The 23,503-nt window shown below is 42.4% G+C and overlaps 2 protein-coding genes across 3 annotated transcripts in view; one reads left to right on the forward strand and one right to left on the reverse strand.

The window, feature by feature from the left end:
• Positions 1–2,374: 2,374 nt before the first annotated feature.
• Ccdc69 (coiled-coil domain containing 69) overlaps positions 2,375–23,503 on the reverse strand; it is a 64,588-nt gene continuing 43,459 nt past the window's right edge. The window contains exon 10 of one of the 2 annotated variants that reach the window (XR_013344160.1): positions 2,375–2,477. The gene's annotated coding sequence lies outside the window, so the exon portion shown is untranslated. Of the gene's footprint in view, positions 2,478–19,422; positions 22,337–23,503 lie in introns of those variants that run through there. The other variant, XR_003301811.2, reaches the window with a different exon arrangement.
• Positions 12,780–15,495, forward strand: LOC113190709 (protein yippee-like 5). Its single transcript, XM_026400203.2, has 2 exons — positions 12,780–14,799; positions 14,935–15,495. Exons 1-2 carry the CDS (start codon positions 14,577–14,579, stop codon positions 15,090–15,092), a joined length of 381 nt encoding a protein of 126 aa, XP_026255988.1. The 5' UTR covers positions 12,780–14,576; the 3' UTR covers positions 15,093–15,495.

Genomic DNA, 23,503 nt, shown 5'->3' on the forward strand with positions numbered 1-23,503 from the left:
ATTAAAGCCACCATGCCCAGCTGTATCAGTATTTTTAATTTGCTGTAAAAATAAGTGAAGTTCAAAGGAATTATCACCTTTGTGCAAATTCAGTCCAAGTGACTGAGTCAGAGTTAAAAATCAGGTTCCCACTGAGCATGGTGGTGCATGCCTGTAATCTCAGTGATTCAGGATTCTGAGGCAGGCAGTTTGCAAGTTCAAAGCCAGCCTTCAGGAACTTAGCAAGTCCCTAAGCAATTTGGTGAGACCCTGTCTCTAAATAAAATATAAAAAGGGTTGGGGATATGAGTTAGTGGTTAAGCACTCTGAGTTCAATCTCTGGTAGGCCCACTCCCCAAAATAAAATTCAGGTTTTCTTGACTGTAAATTTCTGACCTTCAACAGCAAGTAGAAATGTAGTTACTGCTCATTCTCTTTGAGCTGATTATCTCACTTCTGGGAATCAATCCCAAGAAAATAAATTGAAATACAGAGGCAGCTTGAAGCCCAACACTGTATTTTATGTGCAAAAACCAAACAAACAAAAACCCCTATTTGAGGAATAGCACACAGCCTCACCTGCTAATGGAAACAAACCCTGGAAGGAAGCAAACATAAAGGTGACTTCATCTTTTGGGCCCTCTTCCAGGCCCTTTCCTCCTCACATTGGCCCATCCTAAGGTGTCTGTGTGGGAGAAAGCATGATACTGTGATTCAGACCTGAACAGTGGGTTAAGATTCCAGACCTCCTTACCTCCCTTCTTGGGGTCTTGATTTAAACTCTGGTTATGGGAAGAGAAAATTCAAGATCTCCAGGCTGCCCCCCAGGGGAGCTGGAATGGTCACATACTGCCACCTGCTGGCAGGTTCCAGCTCTGCCTGGCCTGGGTCAAGGAGAGGTATGCAGTGTTGCCTTCCCAGAGAGTAGTCTTAAAGTAGCACTTTAAGCTTACTGCCAGGAATACTGCTGAAATGACAACCACTCTTCCTCCATAGCAATGCTCCTAAGGCCTCTCTCAATGCCTGGCATTCCTCCACTAGAGTTAAGGATGGCTTCTCTCCATAGGAGAGGAAATAAGGAGTTTCTAACCACTTGGCATGAAACAGGTTATTTTCTGCTAGGGAGTTTCAGCAATATGAGGACATCTGATTTGGGCAGAAAGGTCACTTTAGAGAGAGAAGCAGTGAGCATATCGAAGGCAGGCTTAAAAACAGAGTAGGGGTCAGGGGTGGAGCTCAGTGGTAGAGGACGTGCTTAGCATGTACAACATCCTGGTTTCATGGGCTGGGGTTGTGGCTCAGTGGTAGAGCACTTGCCTAGCATATGTGAGGCACTGGGTTCAATCCTTAGCACCACATAAAAATAAATAAACAAAATAAAGGCATTGTGTCCATCTACTAGGAAAAAAAAGTGTGTGTGTTTAAAAATCAAAAGGTTAAAACAAACAAACAAACAACAACAACAACAACAAAAAAAAAAAACAAAGAAACCCAAATCCTGGTTTCAATCCCTAGCATCTCCTGCCCACTCAAAACCCACAGATCATTTTCTCATTATTTTTGTTTTTCTTACAGCAAAAATAATAGTTGTTCATTAAAGATAATCGAGAGATTAAAAAAGCCATAATCTTACCATCCAAAGATAGCCTACATTAACATTATTCTAATACATCATTCTTCCATTATATAACACCAGCAACAATAATATTTATAGAGAACTTATATGGAACACTTATACTTGTGTTTCGTTGCTTTTTTTTTTTTTTTGGTGCTGGGGTGGAAACCATGGTTTTGCACATGCTAAACACATGACACCCTGTCACTGAGCCATACTGCCAACCCAACATGTACTTTATTTGCAATAAATGGAAACTTACTGCAACTATTATTTTATCAAAACTTAATTTATTATGAATATATTTCTATGCAATTAAATATTCTTCTTAAGTCATTTTAAAATAACTTCATCAAATTCATTACATGACAATAGTATAATTTGCTTATCTATTAAGCAAATTACCTATTGTAATTTAGGTTGTTTCTAATCTTTACAGCAGAGCATTGAGATTGTTTTCTAAAACTTAAACTCCAGATTAAATAGTGATGTAGATTTTTTTTTTGATTGACTTTATGGTATATAGTTTATACTTTATTATATGGGTTAAAATTGCATCATACAGTGTATTTTCTATGGATATTTTTTCTTTTTTTTTATTGTTGGTCGTTCAAAACGTTACATAGTTCTTAATACATCATATTTCACAGTTTGATTCAAGTGGGTTATGAACTCCCAATTTTACCCCGTATACAGCTTGCTGTATCACATCAGTTACCCTTCCATTGATTGACATAATGCCTTTCTAGTGTTTTTGATAAATATTATAAACTTGCTTTCCGTTGAGAGATCAGTTCATGCTTTTAATTGTTATGTAGATGAGAAACTCTTACCTGCCAAGTCAAGGAACCTGTTTGGATTCCAGTTGGCTGAATTTAGTTGCCTACAAAAGAAAACAAACAAATGATGGAAAAAGTTGGGGCTGGGGGTGTGGCTCAAGTGGTGATGGGCTCCCCTGGCATGCGCTGGGTGCTGGGTTCCATCCTCAGCACCACATAAAAATAAAATAAAAGATGTTGTGTCCACCGAAAACTAAAATATAAATATTAAAAAATTCTCTCTCTCTCTCTAAAAAAAAAAAAAGGAATTTATTTGCAGTTTTGGCCAGAACTGGGGAGAACAGCTGAATTATGTCCACCAGTGCTTTATAAGCAGTTATTTTATAGAAACAAAACCCAGGAAATTACAAAGGTAGATTTAGCTTGGCTGTACCAGTCAGAAATGTTTCAGTTTCAGTTTCCTTCAAGTCCACCTGGGCCAGGGCTTAGCTTCTCAATTTCAATTCTCAGCAGGAGGAAACGCAGGGTGCAGAAAACCAGTGATAAGGAAATTGCTTTTAATGTTAAAGGGGCTCTGTTTCAAAACTGTTGAATCTTAGAATCTACCTATGTAGGTCATGCAATACTTTAAAAAGGGGACATATTCTGAGAAATGTGCCTTTGGTGATTTCGACATGTGTGAACAGCATAGAGTGTATTTCCATAAACCTAGATGGGATAGCCTGCTACATACCTAGGCTGTGTGGAATATAGCCTATTGCTCCCAGGCTACAAAGTTGTAGGGTATGTTACTGTGCCAAATACAAAGGCAGTTGTAACACACTAGTATTTAGGCATCTAAACATAGAAAAGGTACAGTAAACATATGGTAATAAAAATAAATGGTATGCATGTATATGATATTTACCATGAATGGAGCTTGCAGAATCAGAAGTACTGTGGGCGAGTCAGTGAGGGATTAGAGAGAGAATGTGAAGACTTAGGACATTACTGTCCAGGCTGGGGATTTTAAAAACACTCTCTATATAGGCTACCTTAAATTTATAAAATTATTTTCTTTCTTTAATAATAAATCATCTTAAATATAAGGTCAAGTCAATCTAAAAAATTAGAAAAGTTACAGTAAGATGTATACTTATAGGAAATTGTAACATTTATTGCTTTTTAAAACTCTTTGACTCTTTTAATAACACAGCTTAAGACACAAACATGTACAATGGTATAAAAATGTTTTTCGTGTTTTTTTTCTATTATTAATTAAAAAAAAAATTTAAACCAGTGGCTCTGGAGGCTAAGGCAGGGGTATCTCAAGTTCAGAGCTAGCCTCAGCAATTTAGTAAGGCTCTAAGCAACTTAGTGAGACTCTATATCAAAACAAAAAAATAAAAAGGGTGGAGGATGTGTGACTCAGTGGTTAAATGCTCTTGGGTTCAATCCCCAATCCAAATTAAAAAAAAATTTTTTTTAAATGTTTTTGTTGGGCTGGGGTCATGGCTCAGAGGTAGAGTGCTTGCCTAGCATGCGTGAGGTACTAGATTCGATCTTCAGCACCACATAAATATAAAATATAGATATTGTGTCCACCTATAACTAAAAAATAAATATTTAAAAAACTGTTTTTGTTAAAAACTAGGACACACACACACACATTAGCCGAGGCCTACATAGGGTCAAGAACTCTCTTATCCCCTCATTTTGTCCCACTGGAAGATCTTCTGGGGCAGTATTGTTACCACTGTTGACTGGTGACGAGTCCTTGCTGCCCCCATGTTGAAGAATAACACCAGAGAAGCACGCCGAGGCAAGGTCAGAGTGGAAAATTAGAAGTTCATTAAAGGACAGCAGAAAAGACTTCTCCTGGAGGAAGAAGGGGACCCAAGAGGTGGAATCCGTTGAAGGGCGAATGTGTTCCCCTTTTTATAGTTTTTGGTGATGGAATGTAGGTGGGAAGGGTTGGGACACAGGTGGGCCAAAGAAGTAATCTGGGCATTTCCAGTCAAGTTTGCTGTTCATTAACATTTCTTTGGGATGGGCTATCTCCAAATCTGTTGGGGGCTGTTTCCTGGGCTTCATTAACATTCTGAGAGTTGCTCAGCTTTTCCAGAAATTCATTCTCAACATGGCCTCCATTTTAGATTTCACTCCATATTAGACCCGATTTACCTAACTACACTGACTACCTAATTTTAAATCTGGCTTCAGTATCATGCATGGAACTGTGCTAACAATGCATCCTTCTGGAACATTCCTGAAGGACCTGCCCTAGGGTCATCTTCAACAGGTTTACTCTTTGCAGAAGTATGTTATGGTGATTTGCTTGGTTTGTTCATTTGTTCATTTTCTCATCATAGATTTGCCTATCAGCACTTAATGTACCATTGTAAGGGACCGTCGAACGACAGAAGAAGAGACCACCAAGAGACCGACTCACACAACAGCAAAAGGGGGTTTATTGAGGATCTAGTGCGCTGGGGCTCCGTGCTCACTCAAGAAGGGAGAGCAGCCCAGAGCCCCGAGCAGGGGTTGAGCAGTGCTTAAGTACACTTTTTGGGGAGGGCGGGGGCTTTGCATACATCAGAGAGCAAATCATCATGAGGCGGGAAAATCAAACAACAACTCTCAAACATGATTAGCACATTCATTGGTGGGAACAGGTCGGGCGGGAGTGATAGGTCAGTCCTAAGGAGGGGGATACATTCAAACTGATTGGTTTGGGCCCTGAGGTGCCTATGTGCTGAGCTGCACAGGGTCCAGGTTGTTAAGCAACTAAGTGGTCAGGGGGGATTTGACACATATCTAATAGGCAGTTCTGGGAATTGTCTTAACTGCCACAGGAATTTCAGGTTCTGAGTGCAGTTTAGAAACTTTACAATACCTAGTCCTTTACATTTTAACTTCGGCTTTTTTTTTTTTTTTTTTAGAGAGATAGAGAGAGAGAGAATATTTAATATTTATTTTTTTAGTTATCGGCAGACACAACATTTTTGTTGGTATGTGGTGCTGAGGATCGAACCCGGGCCGCACGCATGCCAGGCGAGCACGCTACCGCTTGAGCCATATCCCCAGCCCATAACTTCAGCTTCTTTTATCCTTTCACCATGAGCATTCCTCTCCAACCTTTCAGTGTTGGGGTCCTTGTTTCCCAACTTATTGAGGAGCTTGTTGAGGTCTGTAAAAAGCTTCTGCCAAATCCTTCACTGTGGATTTTCTTGAAGGTTCTCTTTCTTTTGCAGTTTCCTTTTCTCTTGCCTCTTCTTTAGTTATGCATTGTTATGTTGTAGTTTTAACAACTCCGCACTGGCCAGTTCCTCGGGGAAACACCTCTAGGAGTTCCCCATGTCGTGGGCATCCACACCCAGGTTAAAGTTGTTTGCCATCTCCACCACAGCCTTGTGGATCTTTGCAACATATTCATCCTTGACAAACTCTCTGATATCATCAACAAGCCTCTGGGGAGTCCTCTTCCAGATGCCATTCCTATGCTCCTCAGTGACATCACCCCAAGCCCAAGCGAGATTCTTGATGCAGTCATAGATGTTGCAATCCTTCCAGAATTGCATGAGTGAGTTCTCAGTATCTTCCTCAGTTGCAGTAATAGCCTGGGAAAAGGTCCTCTTCAGGTACCAGGTCTTAAAAGTGGCTATAACTACTTGATCCATTGTTTGGATCAAAGAGATGGTGTTTGAGTTGGGTTTTGTGGTACATGCCCCGTGGCAGGAGGACTGCAAGTTCAAGGCCAGTCTTGGCAACTTAGGGAGACCTTGTCTTAAATAAAAAGAAAAAAGGGTTGGGGATGTAGCTCAGTAGTAAAGCACCCTGGTTCCTGCATGCCTTCTGCATGCCACCTGACAGCAAGTCTCATTGATATACTTTATGTCCCTGGGGTTCTCACTACCCTTGATCACTAAGGGTTTCAGTCTGGAGCCTGCAACATTGCCCCCAAGCAAGACTTATCCTGTCACCAAAAGCCTTGGAATCTGGCATGAACCTGGTCTTCTTGTGGATCAAAGTCTATATCCAGAAGAGGGAGGTTCCATTCATTAGGTCTGTTCTGGAAGGCAACTTGCTTCTACACTCAGCTTATCTAGGGGTTTCCAAAGTTCTTCAGGCGCCTTCACACTCTCACCTTCGCATTGTGTAACCAGCAACGATTCTTGAATGGTTGAAACTGCCCAGAGCTAGAAGTCAATTCAATATCTGCAGTTGTGACCAGCCTTTTTTCAATAGCAACAGGGTTTTTGCGTTGAACCCCAACTCTCCTGGTGCTGAGAGGTGTTTCTCTGTGGGGTCTTTCATATGGGTCACTAGAAGTCTCTTTGTGTCTTTTCGAATTTTTGGCACTTCTCAAATTTTTGTTCATCTTGTCGCCTCCAATGAAGCAGATCCCTTCATAGCTTCTGCCACTTTGTTTTTTTTCTTCAGGTTTGTAGCTGTGTTGGAACAGGACATGGCTGGACAGCAATGACCATCAGTGATTTTCCACCTGCATAGTCCTTAATCACTTTTACTTTTTTATTTGTTCTTTTTAGTCGTACATGACAGTAGAATGTATTTTGACACCTTATACATACGTGGAGTATAACTTCCCATTTTTGTGGTTGTACATAATGTGGAGTTACACTGGCTGTTTATTCATATATGAACACAGGCAAGTTATGTCTGATTCATTCTAGTGTTTCCTATTCCCATCCTTCCTCCCTTCCCTTTATTCCCCTTTGTCTAATCCAGTGAATTTCTATTCTTCTCTCCCCACCCTGCTTATTGTGAGTCAGTATCCGCATATCAGAGAGGACATTCAGCCTTTGTTTTTTTTTTTTTTTTTTTTTTTTGGATTGGCTTATTTCACTTAGCATGATAGTCTCCAGTTCTAGGCATTTACTGGCAAATGTCATAATTTCATTCTTCTTTATGGCTGAGTATTATTCCATTGTGTATATATACCACGTTTTTGTTTTCTTTATCCATTCATCTGTGGAAGGATACCTAGGTTGGCTCTATAGCTTAACTGTTGTGAACTGAGCTGCTATAAACATTGATGTGGCTACATCACTGTTGTATGCTGATTTTAAGTTCTTTGGGCTTAATCACTTTTAAATTTGTTTCCATCTGGCCGCTTACTAGCAACACTATGAATTTTGTACACTTAGGGGTCATAATGAACAAAAAAATACAAGTTTAAATCAAATAAAATAGGGCTGGGATTGTGGCTCAGCTGTAGAGCGCTTGCTTAGCACGGGCGGGACCTGGATTTGATCCTCAGCACCACATAAAAATAAAGGCATTGGGTTGTGTCCATCTACACCAAAAAATAAATAAATAAATAAATAAATAAATAAATAAATAAATAAATATTTAAATCAAGCAAAATAGAAAAATGATACAATATAGAGATATTGGCAAATCCAAGATGAGCCTGCTCTGGTATAACATAGCACATGGTTTTTTCAGTAAATTTTACTTTTTCTTTCTTTCTTTCTTTCTTTCTTTCTTTCTTTCTTCTCTTTTTTCTTTCTCTCTCTTTCCTTCTTTCTTTCTCTCTTTCTCTCTTTTTCTTTCTCTCTCTCTCTCTCTCTCTCTCCTCCCCCTTCCTTCCTTCCTTCCTTCCTTCCTTCCTTTCTTTCTTTGGATTGAACTCAGGAGACTCAACCACTGAGGCACATCTGTAGCCCTAGTTTGTATTTTATTTAGAGACAGGGTCTCACTGACTTGCTTAGCCTCTTGCTTCTGCTGAGGCTGGCTTTGAATTATACCAATCCTCCTGCCTCAGCCTCCATAACTGCTGGGATTACAGGCATGGGCCACCATGCCTGGCTTTTTTTTTTTATATATATAAGTAGAAAGAATACACTGTAAAACAATGATAAGAAAGTATAGCAAATATATAAACCAATAAAATAGTCTTTTATTGTCATTACAGAGCATTACAAACTGTATTCAGTTGTATATGCTATGCTTTTAGATGACTGGTGAAACAGATTTGTGTACACCCGCACCACCAACAGATGTGTGGGGAATGCTTTGCACCATGAGGTTATAATAACTATGACATCACTAGGTGATAAGAATTTGTCAGCCCTATTAAAATCGTATGCGACCACAATTGCATACACCCTCTGCTGTTAACTAAACCTTTGCTATGCAGAGAATGACTGTATTCTTAAGTTAGGAAACGTGTTTGTGTCTATTATCTCTTCACAATTGAGGTGGATAGGACGGGCTCAATAGTCCTATCTAAAAGATATTGAATCTGATCCTCAGGAAGCTCTAGAACTTACCCTGAATAACACAACTATTTTTTAAATTTTTAAAAAATTTTATTTATTGTTTTAGTTGTAGATGGACGCAATGCCTTTTTTAAAATTTATTTTTATGTGGTGCCAGGTGCTGCAGTCTGGCTGGGCACAAAATAACCGAGCCGCCACGAGGCACTTGTAGGTTCAAACAGGAACTACTTTATTGCCCGAACTCCACTGGCACTCCACACGCACTCCCGGGGAACTCTCACAGCTCTCCACCAGGCTCCTCCGGAACTCCGACGAATTCCACCCGAACCCCGCGAAAACTCAAAGTAAGCCCCCCCCCCCAGGCAGCAGGAGCCGCCCTATTGCGGGACAGCAGGGGTCCATATACAACTGAATACACAGCCTGTTTCAATCCAGCATCATCCAGTCACAGCAATTATACACAGCTTAACTTAATTATCATCATCTTAATAGCTCACTGGCGTCACCTCTCAACCACTCCTTCAGGCACCATCCCGACTTGGCTGTGGCTCTCAACAGCTAGGGATCCAACCCAGTGCCTCACTCATTCTTGCTAGGCAAGCGCTCTACCACTGAGCCACAACCCCAGCCCCAACACAACTGTTGAATGCCTGAATTCTCTAATGTGCAAGACTCTTTCTTTGATCCCATGCTGTTTCTTGGGTACCATAAACAAACTCACTTCTTTTGATTTAACAGAACTTGGGTCTTCAGATGCCTTCTTTGAACTGGGGAGGGTCAGGCTGAATTCCAGTTCCAGAATTTACTGTGATCTCCAAGAGGAAATGTCTAGAAAGGTAAAGCTCACAGTGAAAAGGGTAGGCCTGAAAGTAGCTGTAATTAGAATAGGGCAGTACAATGCTTTAAAGCACAGTCTTTAAATTAAAAAGCAAATAAACAAAAAAGTCCTGGGATCTAGTTCTACTGCATTCTAGCCGAGTGACCACGAACCATTTATTTATTTTTTGTCTGAGTTTCTGTTGTCTCAGTTATAATACATGGGCCGTACAAAAAGTATTTATGTCCCCAGATTGTTGGAATTCACTGATACAATGAATTCCAACTCATTTAGCAGCAACTACCACATAGTCATGAAAATAAGTATAAGCATTGCTATTTCTGTTCACTAAATGGCTAGAGGCCTGGTCTATTAATAATAAGAGGTGGGAGTTAGTTCTGGCTGGGTGACCTTCCACTTTAGCATTGTTTTTATCTGTACTATAAATAGGAGAGAGGGGAATGGGAACCAGTCACCTTCTTCTGATTCCTTGCATTGTCATATGTAAAGACGCAGGTGTTCAACATTCCAAGATTCCATTGACTTCTTGAAGTTCTGTTTATTTCAAGTCTCTATGAGATTCAGATTCTGACTCTGAGATCCTCTTTCTTGGATTCCAAGATGCTAAGACTCACCCAAAATCCTGTTGAAAGATTCTATTTGCATAAGACATTCACTCTGCATGGAATCAAAGTTCTTCCAAGCCTGGGTGGGAGCAGCCTGCCTCACTAGCTTTTGAAGTGGGTTTCTTCTTAAATAGCAAGGATTAGAAAGGAATTCCATTCTAATCCATCCTCCAACATACTTTACACACTCCTTCTCATTGTTTTTCTCTTTTAATTCTTTCTTTTTTAAATTATTATCTTTTGTGTATGTGAGATGCTGGATTTGAACTCAGGTGTGCTCTACCACTGTACTACATCCCCTGTCCTTTTTACTTTTTATTTTGAGACAGGGTCTCACTGTGTTGCTGAGGCTGGCCTTGAACTTGTGATAGTCCTAATCCTTCTGCCTCAGTCTCCTGAGGTGCAGGGAAGATAGATATGCCACATCTTTTTCTTTTACATCATAACATAGATCCCAATGGATAATTATATTTTTATTTATGACTTTAGTTAATGACTTTAGTCTTCTTCATATCTCCAGTCCTTGGTAAGATATAGACAATAATAAATATTTAATGGATAAAAGCTAAATGATGGCCACGCATGGTGGCACATGCCTATAATCCCAGCAACTTGGAAGACTGATGCAGGAGGATTGTAAATTCAATTCCAGCCCAGACAATTTAGTGAGACCCTGCCTCAACATAAAAAATATAAAAGGGCTAAGAGTGTAGCTCAGTGGTAGAGCATTTCTGGGTTCAATTCTTAGTACTGAAAAAAAGAAAACCAAATGATAAAATGACAGTTTATTCCCGAGACCTTCTATTCCAGACACTCCTCACCCGCTGACTTACCTACCCCAGGGTTGGCACCTGGAAAGATATGACCTTTCAATTTCATGAAGTTGCCTGGACCATTTATGTCCAGCTGCTGTGTTCCCCACTTGCCTGTTATTTGGCCCCTTTGGGAGCCCTTGGATTAGAAGAAAAGTCTGAGCTATGTCCAGCCGCTCATTAATCTTCTCAGCAAATATTTGCCCAGTGTCCTCAAGGTGCCAGGCACTGTGCTAAGACACTGGGGATGTTTGGGACAAAGCTTAAGCAAAGTAGACTTGATCCCAGCTTTCAGAGAGCTCTACTTCCTAGAAGGGCTGGGCAGACAGGCATTCAGGATGTGATCACCTAAGTTGTTGTACAATTTCAAACTTTAACAAACACAGCAAGACCAAGGGTCTAGGACAACAGCCCATGCTCTAGACCCAGACCTTGGGTTCGGGGGCATAATGGTGTGTTCTCCAGGGCCTTCAGCATGTCCTGCATCACTCTTATCAGGGATTCATGGATACTTTTCTTGTGAAATCTCTCCCCTGGGAAACCATCAGCTAGAACTTGGGTTCAAAGCCAAGCTCCCAGCACTTCTCTTGAGCCTGTAGAGCCTGTGTGGCCAGAAGCTCAACCTCTCAGGGTCCTTCCCCTCCTTGTGGGACTCAGCCACTGAAAAATGTGAAAGCCCTGGAAAGCCAGGGTGTTCAACACCTGTCTTGAACTCCTGGGGAACGTGAGGCCAAGAGGGGAGGCTGCACATGTTCACCCAGCGAGTGGCAAAGCAAGAACTGGAGCCCAAGCCCAACTCCCAATTATCTCCTGCTTTCTACCTTATTCCAAAAATGCCCGCTGATTTCATAGGGAGGGATCCCACTTCCACCAGGACGCTGGAGGTTTTCTTCTTGCTACAGGCCATAGTTAGGATGTAGCAAAACTGCAGGAGAGCAAGAGGCTCAAGGCTACATTTAAGGGAGTTGAGCTGTGGTGTTTACTTCAGTCATAAACATACAGGAGGGGAAGTTGGTCTAGAGGCATGTCTCCTTGAATAGCATTCTTTCTTTTAACATTTTTTTTTTCCAAGAAAACTGTAGCCATTTGAACCTTGAAATGCCAGTTCATTCTCATTGCCACATTGTTTTCAACTCCAAAATATTAAAGCAACCTCATTTCCCTTTGATAAGGAGTGGACAGACTGTGGCACAGCTAAATCATAGAATATTATGGAGCACTTACAAAAGAAAAGAGGTATAGCTTCATGCAGAAGCAAAAACTCCCTGTTGAGTGGGAAGAAAAAAGCAAGTTTAAGAAAAATATGTATGGCATCAAACCATTTACAGAAAAGAAAAAGAACTTATAATACTGTACATATATACAGATACGTATATATAAATGCAGAAAAAGAGCTGGATGCAGTGTTGCACACCTCTAACCCCTGCTACTTGGGAGCCCAAAGCAGGAGGATTTCAAGTTTAAGTTTAGCCAGGACAACTAAGTGAGAGCTTGTCTCAAAATTAAAAAAAATATATATATTAAAAATAAAAATGAAAAGGGCTGGGGGTGTGACTCAGTGGTAAAGCACCCTTGGGTTCAATGTCCAGTACGTGGGGGTGGGGATAGTGCAGAAAAAATTCTGGAAGATATCTCAAGACAATGAGAAAAGAGGAGGGCCTCATGTGGGTAGGAGGTGGGTTGGTCCAGTGGAACTTAAGCTTTATCAGCTTTTCTTTTTTTTTTTTTGAGAATGAATTTTATTTGTTTAAGTGAATTTATGTTTTAGAAATACCATCTTTTAGTGCAAGGTTCAACAAACTTTCTGTAAGGAGCCAGACAGTAAGTATTTTAGGCTCAAGGGGCCACAAGTTCTGTTGCAACTATTCTGTTGCTGGAGTGCACAAAGCAGACACAGACAACATATCAAGAATGACTGTGGCTCTGCTCCCATAAAACTTTATTTATGGACACTGAAATTTTAAAATTGAAACATTATTATTTGTTTTCGGTACTAGAGATTGCACCCAGGAGTGCTCTACCACTAAACCACATCCCCTGCCCTTTTTATTTCTTATTTTGAGGCAGGATCTCACTAAGTTGCTGAGGCTTGAACTATGAATCCTCCTGTCTCAGCCTCCTGAGGTGTTGGCAGGTATGTGCCACTGTGCCTGCATATAATTTTAACTTGCACCAATTTTTTTTTCCCAATCATATAGGTTATGTCAAAGCAGCTTGCTAGCCGGCCATATTTGGTCCATGGGCATCAGCCTACCCCAGCCTCAAAGCTGGTTCAAGCCCCACCTCCCACCTAGCCACACTCACATATTTTATCCCCAGGCTCCCAAATGACCTTCCTGTGACCCTCAATGGCCTCTCCAGCTCTCTCTCACATACCCCATCTGTCCTTGGGGACCCTCCTTTCCTGCTGCAGAACTGTTGTTTTTCTAAGCAGGGATTTGAATAGCTCCATTCGCCTTGGCAGGGGGAACTCAGAGAAAGGAATTTCATTTGGAGTCCTAAAGAAGCCAGGACTCAGGACTTTGATTTGCCCCCTCTCCTCCCATTCCAGGGGTCCCTGGTCACTCCCCTGCTCACACCCTGCTAGACCCAACAGTCTTTGTCTCTGGCAATCTCTGCTACTACACCTGCATCTCAGCACCAGGCTGCACCAGCACGGACCCCAGAGCCATGCTCCTGGCCTGTTGCCTACTCATCAGTGTCAGGTATGAACATCTCTTTCCATCTTGGCAAATCTTTTTGCTTCCTGGACATCCTGAGATCCCTTGTATCTGATTTTCCCAGGAGTGCACTGTTGACATCATGGGAAGGGTGAGGAGCCCTGGAACCCACTTCTGAGTTCCAAGCTCAGCACCTTCACTCACTGTGAGGTGCTGCTAGCCAGGTCCCATTACCTCTCTGAGGTCAGTTTCTATCTATACTTGTCAAGGATGGGCTGGCTGCTTTTTGAAGCCTTTCTAAACCTAACAGGCCTCTTTGATCTGAAACTCAGATGTTCTCATTTTAATTCTTGCAAAAATCTGTCCCTCATTCGGTGGATCAGAGAGTGTGGGATTCTGGAAACTGATAGAACAAATACTTGATCTTTTGCTCACTGGAAGATTTAACAAGACAAGTCTCTAAGACTCCATGTATTTAAAAATAAAATGGGGAGATTATAATTTCAAAATTATAGGGTCACTCTGATTAAATGATATATTCATATATGTTTAGTCTAGAGCTAGTGCATATGCTCTAAATAAGTGGTAGCAATGTTATTTTAATTTTAAAAACCCATCACACTAAATTATGTAATCCCTAGAGTCTGTGTGTCCCCTCTTAGGTTCTTTAAGCATCTACAATTTTGCTTATAAAGAACAATAGTTTTAAGGTTCCATCAGGGGCAAGGCCTGAGGATTTGTAGCCTAGAACTTGATAGTAGATTAGATTCCTAGAAGAGGTCAAGGCCTCAGAGAGATATCTCCTCCATCTCTCAGCTTCCAGCCATCCAAGGAAGAGGCGGGGGTTGTGTTTGGACTAGGATTTAGAGAGATGTTGTTAACCCAATTTCCTCCTGTAGATACTGTGTGGTCATTGGCAATATTTCTACCTTGTGCTCTCAGATGATCCTTAAGGGGCTTCACGTGGAAGGGAAGAGGCAGGTACCTGCGGGGCTTCGTCCCAGTTGAAGAGTAAAGAGCCGCTGGCACGCCGGTCAGAGTTTTTTAGAACTTCAGCTATCAAAATGGGCAGAATTTTCCTTGACCATATTGGTGGTACCCGTCTGTTTTCTTGTGCACACTGTGACACGATCCTGACTAACAGCTCAGAACTCATCTCCACTCGGTTCTCAGGTGCCACCGGTAGAGCATTTCTTTTTAACAAGGTAGTTAACCTACAGTACAGTGAAGTTCAAGATCCAGTCATGCTCACTGGCCGCCACATAGTTCAAGATGTGAGCTGCAGGGGCTGGGGATGTGGCTCAAGCGGTAGTGTGCTCGCCTGGCCTGCGTGTGGCCCGGGTTGGATCCTCAGCACCACATACAAACAAAGATGTTGTGTCTGCCGAAAAACTAAAAAATAAATATTAAAAAAAAAAAAAGATGTGAGCTGCAAAAACTGCAATAGCAAACTGGGATGGATCTATGAGTTTGCTACTGAAGACAGCCAGCCTTATAAGGAAGGCCATGTGATCCTGGAATGTGCTCTAGTTCGAGAGTGTGAGGGCTTTGAGGAGCACGTACCATCTGATAACTCTTGAAGAAAAAGAGATAAATCTGTCTTTTTCCAGGTCTCCTTCACTGAAAACAAAAATCTGCTTACATACACTGTCACCTTAGCATCAGAGTTGGATTCATGAACTGTGGAACAAGAGGTTGTGAGAATCTAAGATGGAACCTTTCTTTTCTTTTCTTTTTTAAATTTTGTATTTTCCATCCAACAGCAGTGTGTAGAGAGAATATTATGCAGTTGCTGGTTTTTTTGTGTGTGTTTACATTTTCAGGCAGAAGAGTCTCTGCTGCTAAATGGTGGGCTATGAGAGGAAAAAAATCTGGGCTATTAAGAGTGAAAAAAGTGTGTTTTATGTAAATTTTGAATGGTGAATATGCCAAGAGCATGGTTTTTAAACTTATTTGGGCTTCATTTTAAAGTCTTTTCTTAAAAAAACAAACAAACAACAACAACAACAAAAAAAAAAAACAGTTATTTCACTTGATTTGCTAGCTTCAGAGAAAAGATCCGAATCTGTGCCCAGCACTAAAGGCTCAGTGTTAGCATGGCTTGTGCTGGCCCGTGTGGTGTGCCATATTCTTGTTGGAGATGAACTGTAGCACCAGAGCCCATTCTTCCTTGTCAATCTTGACCCAAAGATGTCACTATTCCTAGTTACTTGTCACCACATAACTGGTAGTTTATGATTGGAACCTTTTTCTGAAATGGGACAGAATTCTTGGTTGTCTTTTTCCATGTAACTTAAGCATAGTAATATAAATAAAGTAATAGTTGGAAAGAAAGAAAAAAAAAAAAAAGAAATCCTGTGATGTACCTTGAAAGGCCCTTTCCTGAGGTCTGGCAGCTGGCTCAGCCCCAGGAGGTGGAGTCTCTGCTAATGAAGATGCATTTGCAGTCACCCTGTAATTGGGGCTTGTTGTGGGACCTGTCAGAACCAAGGCAGCACAGATCCAGCTCTGGGAGCCACCCAACACAAACCCTGGTCAGATTTCAACTCTAAACCCAAACAGGAAGATGTCCAGAATCCAGAGACTTCCTTCCTGCCCAGCTTCTTGAATTCAGCCTTCCCATTTGGGCAATCAGAAAGCCAGCCAGTGCTCCCAACCCCTCCCTTTTCCTTCCCTCTGATTGACTTGCTTTTATTTCATGAAAGGCCCCTATCCATGAAGTTTTGGCTATTAAAGACTTGGTTTTATATTTTGTTTGTTTGTTTGTTTTTGTTTTGTTTTTGGTACCAGGGATTGAACACAGGGGCACTTAAGCACTGTGCCACATCCCCAGCCCTTTTTATTTCTTATTTTGAGACACAGTCTCGATGACTTGCTTAGGGCCTCTCTTAGTTGCTGAAGCTGGCCTTGAACTTGTGATCCTCCTGCCTCAGGCTCCCAAGCTGCTGAGATTACAGGCATGTGCCACTGCCCCTGAGGTTTTATATTTCTATTTTTAAAAAAATATACTATTTGTGGCAGGCAGTATAATGGCTTCCCCAAGATGTGCACATCCTAATCCTCAGAGCCTTATGTGGCTTGTAACAGTTAAGGCTGAAGACAGAATTAACTTGCTGGTCTACTGACCTTAAATTTGGGAGCATGTGGTAGGTTATTCATTCAGGTGGGCCCAGTATAATGACAAGTGGAACAGGGACTCAGAAGGGAAAACCAGAGATGACAGCATTTGTCCGGTGTTGCTGGCTTTGAAGATGGAGAAATAGGGCCATGAGTCAAGGAAAATGGGGGCTTTCTAGAAGCTGGAAAAGGCAAGAAACATTTTCCTTAAGCCTCTAGAGGGAATAAAGCTCTGCTGATCTTGATTTTAGCTCAGGAGTCCCTTTTCAGATATTTCACTTCCACAACTGTAAGATAGTAAATTAATGTTGTTTTAGCCACCAAGTTTGTGGTAATTTGCTACAATAGCAACAAGAAACTAATAACACTGTTCATGATGACAGCTATTTATTGAATTTCTATTATATGCAGGGCACTGTGTTCTAAAGGCTTCATGTACTTTATTATCTCTTTTAATACTCATAATGGTCCTACAAGGCAAGTGCTCTCACTCTCATTTGTGACTGAAGAAAACGGGGATCAGGGAAATTTGTGATTTGGCTAAGGTTATGTAGCTAGTTTGTGATGGAGCAGAGATTCAAAGTCTGGCAGCCACAGCTTAAAACCCATGATCCATCCATTCACTGGGCTCACCTGCCCTTCTCTAGCTACCTCCTTAGAGAATTTCTATTTTTAGAGGTCAGACACTAGCGTTCTTGGTCACCTCATTAATATGGCGAGTCCAGTTGTTCTCTGGGAGGCTTAATTTTTCAACCTGCAAGAAGCTGGTAATGGTGTGCACTGGGTGCCATTTTGGGGCTATGAGAAGGACTAAACCAGAATGTGGGTGGGAAGAGGCTCTGTGAATTGTGAAGTGCTCTCTCCATGTGAGAGATTCAGAATAAATTTTTATCCAGACTATTAAAAATTTCCTAAAATGATTGTGACATTTTTTTTCTTTCTCTAAAGCCAGGTATGGATTTCAGGATAGAGGTCTCCAGCAGGCTCTTTGGGGAGACCTTTTGAATTGTGAAGATCAGAGGACTTGGGTTTGAAAGCAGTGGCTTGGACTGATTTAATTTAGCTGATCTGCAGACATTTGTGGTTTGGGCCAGGACAGTTGCTGTAATTTCTCTTATTGTTGCCCAAACAGTGCCCTTGCTCCAATCAGGGAGAACAATGATGTCATCCTCACCAATGATGGGGTAACCCAAGGCTTTCATGATGGTATTAGCATGAAGGTTTAAGAAGATGTTTCTGATGTTGTGTGTCAGGCAAATTAAGAGATGTGGTGACAAATTGGGGCAACCGTGAGGGTCCAGAGGTGCTTAGTGGTGTTGGTAATGATGTTAGAGAGAAAGGGATGCATCTGGGAACTATTGCGCCCCCTTCTTTGTATGAAGAAGGCATCTGATGGTCCAAAAAAGAGTACATAGGGAAGATGCCAAGGAGCTCAAGGGCATTAGGGATTACATTTGCCTGGTGTGGCCAAGGTCAGTGGGGAGCAGACGGCCCAATCAGAAGTTGTGCCTGAAGCCAGGGCATTCGGCAAGCCAATCAGAAACAGTGGGTGGGGCCAATATAAATCCTAACAGTTGTTGGAAAGAATAGAAAAGATTGGGCGGGCAAGGTGGTGAAAGTCAGGAGGACCCTGAGCTAACTAAATGCTGCGCCCGCCCCCACCGACTTGTGACGTTCTGAGATTCTGTGACTAGTTTCATGGAGGGAGGAAGAGTCCAACTTTGTCCAGCTGAAGAAATGCAAGACTCACAGTAGTCGGCAGTGATTCTTACTTAAATCCAGTATTAGGGTAATTATCCAACCTAGAGGTTCCTGTCCCTCACTGACCACCAGCAAGTTAAAAACAGATTCCTGGGCCCCACTTCCATTAGGACTGACTGGATGGTGTGTGGACAAGCTCTGTTGGGCATCTGAAATCTTCAAGCAGATGTCAGAAATAGTAGCCAGCGCTTCCCAACTCTGGCTGCATGTTAGCCTCATTTGCAGAGCTTCCCCCCACCCCCACTCAGAGGCAGGCTGTTGATTCTCTTGGTCTGGGGGTGAGGCCCAGGAATCGGTCATTTAAAAACCATCTCAAGTGATTCTTATGTGCAGCCAAAGTTAAGAATCATTGTATTTGTCTAATTTTGGAGCCACTTCACCCCAAACAGAAGCCACTAAACAGATAAGACTGTTTTAAATGAATGAAAATGAAATAAAATTAAAAATCAAGTTCTTCAGTTGCACTAGCTATATTTCAAGGGCCCAGTAGCCACATGTGGCAAGTTGATCATATTGGGCAATACAAATACAGAATGTTTCCAGATGATTCCTGCACATCGCACCATTATGATTCCAAGAGTCTGATCTAAGATTGTGTTGTTAAAAGTATATTGAAAGAGTCTGATGAATTTTTGCTTCCCATGGTTATTCAATATCTCATTTGCTTCTTATCAGCTCTACAAAATAGGCCAGAATAGAATTATTGCTCTCCACTGACATATAAGAAGAAACAAGTCTCACAGAAAGAAAGTGAGTAGCTTAAGATCCATAGGCAGCAGAATCCTTCACTTCAAGTTCCTATAATATTTTCACATAGAAGGCTCCTTAGAGAGCAGAAAGTCTGAATCCTTGTTGTACAAAATGAAGACCAGGCCTAGTACAGTGGCACATGCCTGTAATCCCAGCAACTCTGGAGGATGAGGCAGGAGGATTGAAATTTGAGACCATATTGGGCAAGTTAGTATGACCCTTTTTCAAAAAAAAAAAAAAAAAAAAAAAGACCTGGGGGTGTAGCTCAGTGAGAGAGCATCCCTGGGTTCCCAGAACCACACACAAAAAATTAATAATAATTAAAAAAAGAAGATCCTATAAAACAAACAAAACCAAAATGAATGCAGGAGAAGAAAAGGATTTGTTTAAGACATATATAGACAACATTGGGACTAGCAGGCTTGTCTTTACATTCTCAATCCAGGACCCCTTATGAGAGAGGAAACGTGGAGAATGGGGAAAGGCAGAGAAAGTGAGGTTTTCAGGCCCCACAGGGACCTCATGCTCCTCGGTGGTGGAAGTGCAAATCTATCCTAGGCTTATTTTTCTCTCCCTCATTCTGAGACCCACCGGAGCTCTTGGTACCCACAAAAGACTACTACCAGGTGGTGCAGCTGCACACCAATCAGTCAGCACTGCTTCCCTGCCAGGTGACCAACCTCCTGGCCCAGGTGACTTGGTACTGGGAGTTCCCTCCTGAAGAGGTCCCAGTGGATGGGACAGACATCTCCTTTGATGTGAAGAAGTGATTCACCATCCACTGGCTCTGAGCTTCCTTGGCTGGCTTTCTCTTCTGCTTTGGCCAGCCTAGGTGGCATGAAACAAATCTCTACCAAGTACATGCTAATCTACATCAACTGTGCATGAACTTAAGTCCCCGAGTGGTCAGGGAACGGAGGGATATGGAAAGAGAACCCTTGTTGTACCTTGAGAAACCTCAGGTCCAGAGGGTGTGAATTATGATGCTCTAAACAACCCAATGGCTTTTAACAATGCTCCATGTGATTAACGATGTTGTCCAGAACACCTTATTGCCCCATATAACAGACAGCCAACCAGCCATCAATCTAGGCTGCATCAATTCAGCCTGTCCATCATCTATTGTCAATCAAGTCAATGGATTCAATTCCTCCATCCTCTCTCAAATCAACCATTCCATCCATCCATTCCCCATCAGGTCAACTATTCCTTCATCCATCTACTCTCTATTAATTCTTTGTTTAAAAAACATTTTTTGTAGTTGTAAATGGACAGAATACCTTTATTGTATTTGTTATGTTGTGCTAAGGACCAAACCCAGTGCCTTCCATGTGCTCAACAAGTGCTTGCCTCTGAGCCACACAACCCCAGCCCCTCCATTAATTCTTTATATCCACTCATACATCCTTTGCCAATTCAACTACCTCAACCACTCATAAATCTAACCTCTCCATCCATTCATTTAATTCAATTTAACTGTACTACTCATTCATTTCATTCATCCATTTCTCCATCCATTTACCTGCCAACAATTCAGTCATAACAACCTGTCAACATACTTTTTTCCCCCAACCTTTTCTCCCTTCTAATCTGTGGAAGATCCATCTTTTTCCCCTCAACCCACCATCCAGGCTTCAACAACATCAATCCAGCTAGGAGAGGACTTCACTGCGACCTGTATTATTCTGGGTGAACCAGAGATTACTGTGGATTTTAACTGGAAATATCCAGGACAGAGGGTAAGCAGAGGGCAGGAGGAGTTTGTGTGCATGTGTATATGCCATGGAAGTGTGTTGGGGCAGAGGGGTGGGAGTGAGGGATTGGAATGAAGGCCAAGAGTGATCATTGCAAAATGGAACCATTGTTGGGAATTGATGAACCTAGCCCCAACTGTGACACTGCTTCCTGAGTGACATGGGGCAAGTCATTTCCTTTATCTGGGCTTTAGTTCCCTCATTTGTCAAATAGAGCTACCTTTTGGTTCACTGCCAAAGAATGTATAATTTCTTTGTTAATTTATGCAATAATTACTAAGCATTCACCACATGCCAAACATTGTGCCAGGGGCTGACACTATAATGATGAGTCAAAGAGTTATGGCTTCTGCTACCTGGAAGCTTATACTCAAAGCAGGGAGGAGAAGAGGGAGACAGACACACCTAGTCATGTAGGTAGTGCCAAGAGCTACAGTGACAATAAAGCAGAGTGATGTGATTGGGTCTACTTAGGATAGAGTGGTCAGGGATTCATCTTCAAGGGCATGACCAGGCTGGTCCCAACCACACAAGATGAGGCTGGAGCATGTGCTCAGTCCTGTGGCTGTGTGTGTGATAGGAGATGGGCCACACATCACAATGGCTGTTTCCTGGGCATCCATTGTGGGCACAGAGCTCTGAGGTGGTGTTAGAGAGTGGGTGGTGGTGACATTCTCTCCTCTCCAAGAATTTACCCCTGCCAACTTCAAATATCTGGAGGACATCTGTGCCAAATAGTAGTATGCTACCAACACCAAGGACTTGAGGAATTCTTAAAAAGCCTTTCTGGAAGAGCTGGAATTTAACAGGAGTTTGGAAGTATGGGTTTAGGTAGGTGGAAGGCCTTCCTGGCCCATGGCAGTAAAAGCAAGGGTGCGCATGTCCCTCATACAAGACCAGAGACCCACCTCTCTCACTAAGGTGGTCTGAACATGCAGGGGAGCAGCGTGGTCCATTCTAAGAGACCCAAGAATCATTCTCCAGATTCTGAGGACATCGACAAGGCCTGAGCAATGAGCTGACCTTGTATAGGTCAAAATGGGAAGAGTGGAACCGAAAAACCTGTGAGGAACTGTCCCCCGCCAGAGGTGACTTAAGAATAGAATCGGGGTATAGCTTCGTGGTAGAGCACATGCCTGGCATGCACAAGGCCCTGGATTTGGAACCCAGTGTAAGTGTACACAAAGTACAGGATGGAGAAATCAGGTGTTCTGTAAGCTGTGACTGTTCCATAAGATCACCATCTTTAGCAGTCCTGAAAGGAAGGCCTGTGGAACCCAGCCAGCGTGTTCAGTTCCTCCTTAATGTAAAGTGCTCCAGCAGCACCTTACTCCAGTCTTCAGTGGTCTGAACCAGTACATCATGAACTCTCTGAGTTGATCTCTGTGTTCCCTGCAGTGAGAGGCCAAGGATTGGTCCCAGTTCAGATGTCTTACAGTGACCTTAGGAGGTAGAAAGGGTGAGGAATTTGTCAGAGGAAGAAACAGACCCACGAAGGGAAAATGAAGAGGTGGTTTTGAGCTACATGGCTTGATAAGTGAGCATTTCCCTAAGCCTGTTCCTCAGGGTGATAACATGCCACAAAGTTCTGTCCCACGCTGCCCCACTGCCCAAAAATGTGTTCAAGAAAACACCGCCTCTGCGAAGTATCACTGGCACTGGACATTCAAAATACATGCACAGGATGGATTCAGCGGTCTGTTTCTAATTTTCCTTTGTTTGACTCAGTGTTTCCCAAACATTTCTGATGATGGAGTCTGCACTTTACCCTCCTTATGGAGGTAGCACCCAACAACGTCCCTATAGAACCAGAGGACCCAGGAACGCCCACCAGGAAATGCTGTGACCCATGTTAACTTTGGAACATTTTTGTTTCTTCCTTTTTTTCCCCTTTCTTTTTGGTACCAGGGATTGAATTCAGAAGTGATTTATACCACTTAACTATATATATCTTCAGCCCTTATTATTTTTTAGTTTGAGTCAAGGTCTTGCTATGTTGTTTAAGGCCTCACTAAGTGGCTGAGACTGGCCTCGAACTTGTCATCTTCTTGCCTCGGCCTCCCGAGTTGCTGGGATTATAGATGTTCCTCGCTGTGCCTGGCTGGAACGCTTCTTGAGCAGGAAAGGGGAACTCAGCTTCTCTCTAGGAACTAGAGAAACTTAAAGGTTTTCTTAGAGAACCTGCCTTTTAGGTGGTCTGATACCATGTGTCATCAAGTGTGGCTTTGAGCAATCACTTTCGCTTTGTCTGAAGAGATACACGGTGCCTCTCACCGGCTTGCTGGTGCCTGAGTCAGAAATGGCACCAGGGGTAGCTAGTGAACATTTTCATTTTTGTCCCCTGCAGCTGAGCTGTACCCCTATGTCAGTGAGCGGTCCAATGTGATACGCCAGGAGGGCCAGGTACAGCGGGCAGCAGCAAACACCTGTGGTGGCAAAGCTAGGACCAGTGGGGGGAGGGGGGCAGGGGGGGCTCAAGTAAGTAGCTGAAGAGGGATCCCAGAACCATCGGTAGGCCACCCAGGCCCAGGGATTTAGTCTTCAAAGATCCTTGCCACTGGCAGAAGCCCCCAGTGAGAATTTACCTCCTTCCTCTTCCAGAAAAACAC

This window comes from Urocitellus parryii, chromosome 1 (assembly GCF_045843805.1).
Source record: "Urocitellus parryii isolate mUroPar1 chromosome 1, mUroPar1.hap1, whole genome shotgun sequence".
In the NCBI taxonomy this organism is placed as follows: domain Eukaryota; kingdom Metazoa; phylum Chordata; class Mammalia; order Rodentia; family Sciuridae; genus Urocitellus; species Urocitellus parryii.

Coding starts and splice junctions, on each gene's coding strand:
- LOC113190709 (XM_026400203.2), top strand. CDS start 14,577: ATGGGCAGAATTTTCCTTGACCATATTGGTGGTACCCGTCTGTTTTCT. Junction 14,800..14,934: donor TCAAGATGTGAGCTGCAGGG/GCTGGGGATGTG, acceptor AAAAAAAAAAAG/ATGTGAGCTGCAAAAACTGC.